General features: G+C 42.7%; 1 protein-coding gene across 3 annotated transcripts; it reads right to left on the bottom strand.

Moving 5' to 3' along the window:
• Positions 1 to 297: 297 nt before the first annotated feature.
• On the bottom strand, positions 298 to 9271 carry LOC306736840 (proto-oncogene tyrosine-protein kinase Src-like; the record flags this gene model as incomplete). 3 transcript variants are annotated; one of them, XM_079218520.1, is made up of 11 exons in its annotated part: positions 298 to 506; positions 1013 to 1144; positions 1291 to 1444; positions 1545 to 1621; positions 1868 to 2047; positions 2673 to 2828; positions 2925 to 3074; positions 4914 to 5017; positions 5277 to 5375; positions 7486 to 7585; positions 8980 to 9271. In XM_079218520.1, the coding sequence occupies 11 exons, from the start codon at positions 9269 to 9271 to the stop codon at positions 298 to 300; spliced, it is 1653 nt and encodes a 550-aa protein (XP_079074646.1). The 3 variants fall into 3 exon arrangements, with proteins under 3 accessions (XP_079074646.1, XP_079074647.1, XP_079074648.1); XM_079218521.1 differs by having other exon boundaries at positions 8983 to 9271; XM_079218522.1 differs by having other exon boundaries at positions 9010 to 9271.
• Between the last annotated feature and the right edge of the window lie 453 nt (positions 9272 to 9724).

Genomic DNA, 9724 nt, shown 5'->3' with positions numbered 1-9724 from the left:
CATCAGTCGAATCTCTCAAAAACACATCAAATCAGAGCCAGAGTCTGTGTTCTCCTTTACAGCCTTGAGCCTCACCTTCAGTAAACAGTGAGTGAGCTTGCAGAAAGCAGGTTCGTCTGTAACAGTTTATTTATGGCACATGATGGGACTTCTGCAGGTTTCTAGCTTGGTTTTTGTTTCCACAGAAGAATCTCAAGTTTCTCCCAGTTGAGTTTCACAGGCGCTCCTCTGAGGTCGGTTAGTGCAGGTCGTTCTGTGTTGAGGTTCTCGCCCCCGGGTTCGCTTCAGTGTGTGGTTCTATAGGTTCTCCCCAGGCTGATACTGGGGTTCCGTGGAGGTGAAGTAGTCCTCGAGGAAGCCCTGCAGGTACTCAAACGTAGGCCTCTCTTCTGGGTCCTTCCTCCAGCAGGAGAGCATGAGCTCGTGCAAAGAGATGGGGCACTCTGCGGGGCAGGGCATCCTGTAGCCGCGCTCCACCTGGTCCAGCACCTCACGGTTCACCATACCTGCCGGGAGAAGCCGTTAGAGTTGGGAAACAGACAGACCTTCTTCCTCAAAATAATAATGAAGTACATCTGTCAAATTACATTATTAAATTTGCAAAACACCAACATCAAAAATACTTTGTGTTGTTTCAGAGCATTATAATAATTATTATAATAATAATTCCTAAAATAAAATATGACCTGTAAATGAATATTCTTGTTAATTCATGATATTCTTGTTTGTCCTGTAAAATGTTATAAAAATGGTAAAAAAAAAAAAATGTCCACCGAAAGATCGCAGGGGACAAGATGACTTCTTCACATAAGTGAAGCTAGTTTTGCCATTTTTGCTTTAAAAAAAAATAAAAAAATTACAAACAATTATTCAATTATCAAAAACAGCTGCTGATTAAATGCCTGTTGATTGACAATTGTTTCAGCTCCTATCATCCAGCATGATTGTTGTTAAGAACGTCTCGTTAAAGAAGTGCTTGTTCTGATGGAGAATTGTTGTGGTGAGTCTTTACCTGGATAGGGCACTCTGCCTTTAGTTGCCAGCTCCGTGAGCAGCACACCGAAGGACCAGACGTCTGACTTGATGGTGAAGCGACCGTACAGAGCTGCCTCCGGGGCCGTCCATTTGATTGGGAACTTGGCTCCTGAGGAAACATGGTGATGAAATACAGTAGATTTTAGAACAAGCATTTCCAATTATTTCAATCACCGGCATCACTTTCCAGCAGGAAACAAATATGTAGCTTAATAGAAATGAAAGAATAATATGCTGTGGAAAGAGTGGACTCACCCTGTCTCGCAGTGTACTCGTTGTCTTCAATGAGTCTTGCCAGACCAAAGTCAGCTACTTTACAAACCAGGTTCTCTCCCACCAGGATGTTGGCAGCTCGCAGGTCTCTGTGGACGTAGTTCATCCTCTCCACGTAGGCCATGCCTGCTGCAATCTGGAGGAGGTGATGCAGAGAGGACAGGGATTTTAGTATAAATACAAATATTGTGTAGGGTTTTTTTGCATCCGTGTGGCTGATCCAAAACCTATTTTACCTGAGCAGACATGTCTACTAGCTGAGGCAGACGAAGCATCTTTCCTGCGTCTCCTTTTAGGAAGTCAAGTAAGCTGCCTGTGAGTGCAAGATAAATGTAACAGTTGTAATGACAGATAAACACCAAATAATCAACTAGTTGTTCATTATATGTGTAAAACACAAGCCATCATCTCGATTGTAAGGTGTTTGTATGCAGTACAAATAGTATATATGTAATGTTAGACACGTTTTGAGAAGTATAAACCAGCCTTCAGAAGCATTTCAGTTTCAGTACCAGATCAGATTTGATCATCACGTGTCACAGTCTGCATCCTGCGTTACCTTGGCTCATGTATTCGGTCACAATGTAGATGGGTTCCTCAGACACAACAGCGTACAGCTGGACCAGCTTCTCGTGCCGGAGCTTCTTCATGACCTGTGCTTCCTGAAGAAAGGCCTCTGGAGACATGGTGCCGGGCTTCAGGGTCTTAATGGCTACCCGTGTCGTACCGTTCCATGTGCCTGTCCATACAACAACATCACTGTATGACTTCTTCGATTAAGCGTTAGACTTGAAAGGAATAATTTGACATTTTGGGAAAGACACTTATCCCCTTTCTTTCGGAGGGTTAGATGAGAAGATCAGTGCCACTCTTTATACAATTAGCAGCCTGTTAGCTTAGCCCATATACTGTAAAGCTCACTAATTAAACACGTTACATCTCATTTGTTTACTCTGTACCAAAACTGAAGTGTAAAAACAAACACTTTGCCTTTTATTGTGAAGTTACGTGCCAGACTGATCTTAGAGGTGCTGGAAGGTGAAAATGACTACCGTTGGAGCCAGGCTACTGTTTCTAGTATTTATGCTAAGCTAAGTAACTACTAAATGTAGCCTTAAATTGAACAGACAAACGTATCAATCATTTCATCTAACTCTCTGTCAGAAAGCAAAGAATATGCCTCTCAAAATGTCAAAACATTCCTTTGAAAAGAAATAAATTATCTAGAACAGCTTTTACCAGAATTAACGTCATGATCGCACGTACGATGAGCAAATGCAATGCATAACCTGTCTATCTGCCATGGTGGGAGGGAGAGGAATTCAATCAAATTCCACTAAAAATGAGTGGTGCGTCATCCTTACCCATCCAGACCTCGCCAAAGCAGCCCTGTCCCAGTTTAAGGTCTAGGCGGAGGGACTCTCGGGGGATCTCCCAGGCGTCCCTGGCCAGTCCCTGGGTCTGAGGTTTGGCCACAGGACACACGTCCGATAGAGCGTGGCACAGCCCATCAGAGTGCTCTGAACGAGGGAAGAGAAGGGAGAGTGAGCGGGGCAGTTCATGGGCAAAAGGTGTTGTGAAAGATTTACGGTCAGAGAGAGGATGTGAGGACTCACTGCGGTAGTGGAAGACTAGCTGCTGAAGGCTGCTGAACTGGGTGCGGGAGGTGATGTAGAAACCTCCGCTATCTAGCTTCCTGATCTTGTAATGTTTAACATTCAGGCCTTTGGTGTTGTCATAATCCAGCACTGACAGGCAATATGCCCCTGTGAACAAGACAAACAGAGACAGGTTAGAACAATACAATCAGGCGTGTGTGTGTGTCCCTGTGTGACAGCTGCTCGGTGGAGTTTCCTAGCAGCTGTGCCTGAAGTCCCTGAAGGCCCCTTCAAGGGCCCCAGAAATTCAACCAAGCCTTTATGTCCTTGCCCAGCACCCATGTTTGATCTTTCAGAGTAAAATAGTGATAATTATTGACTTGTTTTGGGCAGCCATGTTTCAGAAAACAACTTATTGAGAGACAATTGCAGACCATTAAAACAGTAAATTATTATTAGGTCAAAAAATGAGGCTAGAAATATAATTTAAAAGTGTGACAGGAATCAAATGTGTTTTAAGAAGTGGTTCAAAACACTGAACAGACTTAACAACCTAACCTCAACAGGGAGAGTACAAATTGAAATCAGTTCTCTTTGATCTGGTGTTCACTCCTCATCCTTCAGTCAGAGAAAAAATCTAGTGCAGTAAAGACACACTTCCACAATAACTGAATTGGCAGTTTATGGATCCAAAGTGCTGATTGTCACAATACTATTCCACCAGTTAAGTCTGTGCTATAGACCAGGTCAGACATTACTGGCTAAACTAAATATACAAACAGTGAACTCAATTATTTCCTGTTTTTAATCGAAATGTGTGCACAATATAAGGCCTCCACATAACTACAACATCCATCTCATTTTACATTAATATCTCCACTCAAAGGTCAGATCCCAGGCACACACATTGCTAACAAAAGCTGAGATGATGGTTTTCATCTCCCGTGATTTAAAGTGTCTTCTAACCTTAGAATGATGAGATGCATCACGACCAGTCGGACACAATTTAAGCTTTATTTAACATGCAGTACGAGCGCTATGCTTCTGCTCATCTGTGTCACACCATGAGCTTCACATGTGACATCTAATACAGAACACCCAGAGTTCCACACACCTCCTGCCAGAGCTCCTCCTACTCTCCCTGATCCGCCCCCTGTCCCCCAGGTCTCCCCCTCTTCATGCCTCGCCTCCCCTCACTCAGTGTGTGCATGTTGGGAGAACAGAGACTTATAGCCAGGAGGAAATCCAGCACCCTCCTAGCTTGACCTAGTTCTGGCAAAATGATTCACCCCTATCCATTCACAAGGCCCACTCCACTCCTCTGTGCTCTTTTCCTCCTCCCCACCTCCAAAACAACCCCCTAAAGAGCCCACTGACGTCACCAGGACTACATCCGACTGCAGAGTTTCAGAGAAAGATGCAAAACTCCAAAGAACAAAGATACAGCGCCATCGGCCTGCGTGACAGTTAACAAATGACTTAATTACGAGGTTCTGTCTCTTTTAAATTGAGTCCCTAAAGATCTAGTTATTTCAAAGTAAGATCACATCGTCTCTGTGAAGTAAACTCCAGGGACCGATAAAGTGTCATCATGTCCCCTTTTCATACAGTTTAAAAATTAGAAAGCTCAGGGTTTATGAAACATGTTTTTTTTTAACCTGATTTTTTTTTTTTCTCAAATACACAATGTCATAGCTGTACTTTTGCATTTCTTGAAGCAATATGTGCAGGTTGGGCTGCAACCAATGATTATTTTCACATCAATTAATCTCCCAATTATTCCCACAATAAAATCAATTAAATGTTTAGTGTATAAAATGTCATAAAACACCTGTGAAATGTTCCTAAAGCGCAGGTTGAAAGGTGCAGTTGAATTACTCTACATTGCTTTAGAGAGAGAAACAGTTTGAACACATTTATCATCATAAGCAGACACTGAGAAAAGCAGAGGAGCTAGTTAGTCCATCTTGATAATGAGCGTAGCCTCCGGAGTGTCTGCTCTCTCACCTTTAGTGGTCTCGCTCTCCCTCACCAAGAAGGTTCCTCGTCGGTTCTGCAAGTTCAAAAGGAGCCTCTCGGAGTCGCGCCGAGTGATTTTCCCAAAATACCACCTGCCAATGTGTGCCACAGAGAATGTGGTCAGAAAGAAATACGACTACTGAGCGCCTGGAGCGGGCAGGCAGAAATGTGTTTTGACTGGAAATACAGAGGACCATTACTATACTGGATGCTGTATTGGGAATATTCTCTCAATACGCTTTGCATTAGCTTGAAGAAGTAGATATAGCAGAGAATAAAGCTACATCCAGGATTTGAACTTTGAAAAGTGCTTTAGATTAGGAAGAGTGAAACAAGGAGAGGATCATTTACTCTTCTGCTTGGATGGAGTCGGACGGAGCCACATAGTTGCTGGGGATGTAACCGCTCTCTCCTGTCGTCAGGGAGCGAGCGAGCCACCAGTCCCCTTCTCTGTGACAGAGAGAGAGAGAGAGAGTCAACAATAAACAGGAAACCGACAAACAATAATAACAGTGTTGGTCTGGAGTTTTCAAATGACTTTCTTTATGTCAACAAATGTCATGAAAAGCCAAAACCAACAATGCAACCTCTGTGGGTCTCAGCCTAAAGCCCATTGAGGAAGTGTCGCATACATAGTGATTTAAAAAAAAGAAGCCTAAATGAATTCCTTTACCAGCTCGGCACTGTTGTTTCTTAGCGAATAGAAGCACATTTCACAGTCGTTAGAATATATTCATCCACATCTTAAAATAGTCTCTGTTTGCTCGAACGTATTTATGGCCCAAGGAAGGTACATGTGGGATTGACTCAAAATAAACTACAGTGCCCACGTTTGTCATAATAAAAAAGGAACATATATACACACACCAGTGCAACAGTGTCGCTCATGTATGTGTGTGTGTGTGTAGTTTTTGGAGAACAACACGGTCTATATGGCACAGAGGGATAAGATAAATCAGGATTTTTAGTTGGATAACTTGTGTTTTGGTCTTTTCATGAGATGTGTTGCCAATTAGTAAAAAGATGGATCACCACCATCCATTAAATATCACAGTATCTGCAGCACAGGATGCTTCAGATTTTGTCCTCAGGTTATGCCTTCTTACGTAAGAAAGTCTACTTCTAAAACTTCACCATTGTTTGACTGACAACCCATGATGTGATTTACAAAAGCACAGAAAAACCTTTGATTCAAAAGATTGAGTTGAAAATAAAAAAAACACATCTCATCCAACACTTAAATGCAGAAAGTGAAGAAAAACAAATTGTTAAAAGAGGAAATAGACAGACAAATGCAACCTTTTGTTCAACTTGAAGTCCCTCGGTCTACACTTTAAACCCTTAAACTGTTGCTCTAAATAGAGACGTACAATATGTTACCTACCAGCCGAGTTAGAGGACCAAATCCCTCTCCAGCACATCTCTAATATTTACTAATTCATTGCAGTTACGCTGCGAGCTTGATCACACAAATCCGCACAGCAGCAAAGGGACAGTGAACAAAAGGCTGCGTGAGAGTATTTTTTTTTTTTTTAATTGCATTAAGTATTACTGACCTGAAGCTGTACTTTTTCCTAAGAGGAATCATGAAGCATGAGAGAGAAAGAGAGAGGGAGACATAACAGACACAGCAGACACATCAAAAACACGCAAGGGGACACAGCAAGGCAAGCAGCAGAGACAGAGAAGAGCCGGCTTTGCTGTGGAACTACACAGTGAGGTCAAACGGGCTGCGGCTTTTGAAAAAAGTTTAAAAGTTCCACTTTCCACTCGACTTTGTCACAGTTTTAATAGTTCTAGAAGAGAGGAATGCAGAACTATCTCCCCATTTATAATCCATAAATGATCACTAATATATCATGTGGGATTTCTGGGGTTCGCTTTGTCGTCTCATTACTTATTGCATTAAAAACATTTATAAAAACTCCCGTGCACCGAATACTTTTCTTCCGTAAACTAGATATTCAAACTGTAATATTAATGTTAAGTGTGAATTAATTCCACTTCTCAGCCCGACTATGTCGTGCCAGACTATAGCTAAAGAACAGCAGACCAGACTTATGGCAGGAAATTATGGAAAGAGCTCAGTGGAACAGAAAACTAAAAAAAACATTGTTCCGATTGTAAACACCTGCGGAGGAGTTTTTCTCCAGTTCCTTTAAAATACAAACATCGATTCTCACTTCCTGGGACTGAAATCAGACTAAAATCCAGAAACTTTAACATGTGCCAATGTCTAACAGGTAAACAGTGTTTAAGTGTTATGAAAGACATGCGAGTGTAGAGACCCTGATATGACAAGCTCTCTACAAAGTGTCTTAAAGATGAGGATGCCGAGAAGTAGTCGAAGGAGAACAGGATGCATTTAGTAAAGTGCCGTTCTGCTCGGTTTCAGTCAACAGATGGAGAGGATCAGACTCGGCTGTCTGGATCGCTCCTCACTCACCAGCGCTGACTTTGCTCATTCATTTACACATTAGTTCACGCTTCAATGGGATTTTTTTTTTGCGACACCAGTTGTGGCACCAGAGAGTGAGAGAGAGAGGCGGTTGATTCTTACGTGTTGTTGACAATCTGCAGCCTGTCCCCTTTCCTAAAGGTCAGATCCGACGCTGTCCGTGACTCATAGTCATACAGCGCCACAAATGTAGTGACACCTCCTGCAAGAAAGTACACGGAGGAAAGATTGTAATTAAAGACAAAAAAGGTACTTCCCGCTAATAACTGTTTCCATTCACTTCACTTCCATAATCTTACTTTAATGATACAGATCTTGCTCTACCCACTGCACAGCTGGTATATTGTGCCTCTGCTCTGTAGCTGTATGAAACAATTCACCAAGGCTTAATGAGAAATATCGACATTCAGATTGCTTGTGGCCGATCGGCCGTGAAGGGCGCCGTCATACCGATGGTGCTCCATGTTCTGTGCAGCTTTCTACCCCTTCCTTTTAATGAACCTGTGATCTAAAGCCAGGAGCTCTACAGCCAATCATCGATTGGCTCATTAGATGCACAGGAGGTGGAGGCCAGCAGACACACCAGCAGCCCTCCTCTCTCTGGATGGATCAACATTAACCTAACCATCTGGCCGGTCTAGACACATTGCAGCTTAATGTCACGTGAAACCTGGACAGTTTGGCGCGACAGGCTTCAAAGTCAAAGAGAAGGTTTGAAGTCTGTTTGGCAGCTGATGGTGGGAATAGGACAATCTTTTTCTGTGGACATATGACTCACTGTGAATCATTTTTTAAGATATTCTTCTCAGGACTTTTGTGATCTCAAACTGAAAGCAAGTCAGGACTGAGTGGGCCGACTCGAGATGTCAAAGCTCTCATCAGATCTTATTCAGTCTGCTTTCATTCACAACTTTTTTCACACACACACAAAAAAATAAGATTCACTAGTCATTGGGCATGCAGCATTACTTATACTTTAACAATTAGTTGGAAATGCATTTATTTGCTTTCTTGCCAGGAGTTTGATGAAAAGATCGACACCACTCTCATATCTGTCTGTAGTAAGCTGGAACCAGGAAAAAGCACAAAAGACTGGAAACAACTAAATCTGCCAACCAGCTCCCTCCAACGCTCACTAATTAGACGGGAGGTTATGATGTGCAGGACTATTTCTTGGCCGGGCACAGTGACTTCCTGGAGTCAGATTTCCAGGTAACAGGCAATTTTTTATGAATTAAACAAATGAGAAACAATGTTGTGTTTTGTGAGCTTAATTAAGAGGTGCTGGTAAGCTGGTAGAGAATCAGGCTAGCTGTTTGTCCCAGTTTCCATACTGTATGCTAAGCTAAGCTAACCAGTGGCTGGATACAGCATATCACATGATCCAACAGTGGTATCGATCTTCTCATCTATTTCTAGTGCTTCCATTTGGAATATTTGAATAACCATCACAATCCCCCCCACCCCAACATTCCTTTCTTTGCAACACTGTTGACAAAATGACAATGAATTTCAAGAATTCAAGATTAAACTCTCATTCAGTAGCACCTGTAAGCTAAGTGGACGTTGTCCTATAATATGTTGCTATATTTGCACTACTCCCAACCGTCTCAAGAGGTTTCCTACCTCTATGAGGCGAGGTGATGGTGCCCGTGTGGTCCACCCCTCCAAACAGAGCCAGCTCAGGAGTGTTTGTCGGGGCGAGCTGGTGCTGGCCTTGGTGCCCACGCCTGCCTGTCCCGACGGCGGGGCTCCTGTTGGGCGTTTGAGTCTGCTGGGCCGGTCCCAGGTGGTGGAAGTGGCCGCTGTCGGAGCCGGTGCCGATAGTGCCGTCCAGGCTCATGGAGCGCTGGCCCGGCTCCTTGGGCTTGCTCTTGCCCGCCCCCATATGCAGACCTGGGAAGAGAGCCAATGATGAGTAAGTATATAAAGCACTTTAAGAAAAAAGAAGAATGTCTTGTTATATACCAAACAGCACACACAATTCAAGTAGTCGATCCACGAAAAAATAACCCATTCAGATTGTGAGGAATTGCTGTTTTTTTCTGTTTCACAATCACTGTAAACAAAAGATTATTTTTTGCATTTTCCAATTTTATGACCTTTTACAGACTAAACAATACATTGATTAATCATAAAAGCAGCACTGATGCCAAATATAGGTTTTTAAAAAGGTATTTGTCAATTTGATCGTGATGCATTTTATGCTGAATTGATTTCTTCTCATAAAATGTGGTTCTATATTCTGAGAAAACTCTGCCATCATATACTCCGGCATTCTTTCATCCTGGTAGCAGTAACACAACACTTACAGTAACATAAGGAGGACATCTGGATGTCA

The sequence above is a fragment of the Taurulus bubalis genome (genome assembly GCF_910589615.1).
Source record: "Taurulus bubalis genome assembly, chromosome: 5".
Classification (NCBI taxonomy): Eukaryota; Metazoa; Chordata; class Actinopteri; order Perciformes; family Cottidae; genus Taurulus; species Taurulus bubalis.
Note: the sequence above shows the minus strand (reverse complement) of the source record. Positions and strands in the feature narration are given on the sequence as shown.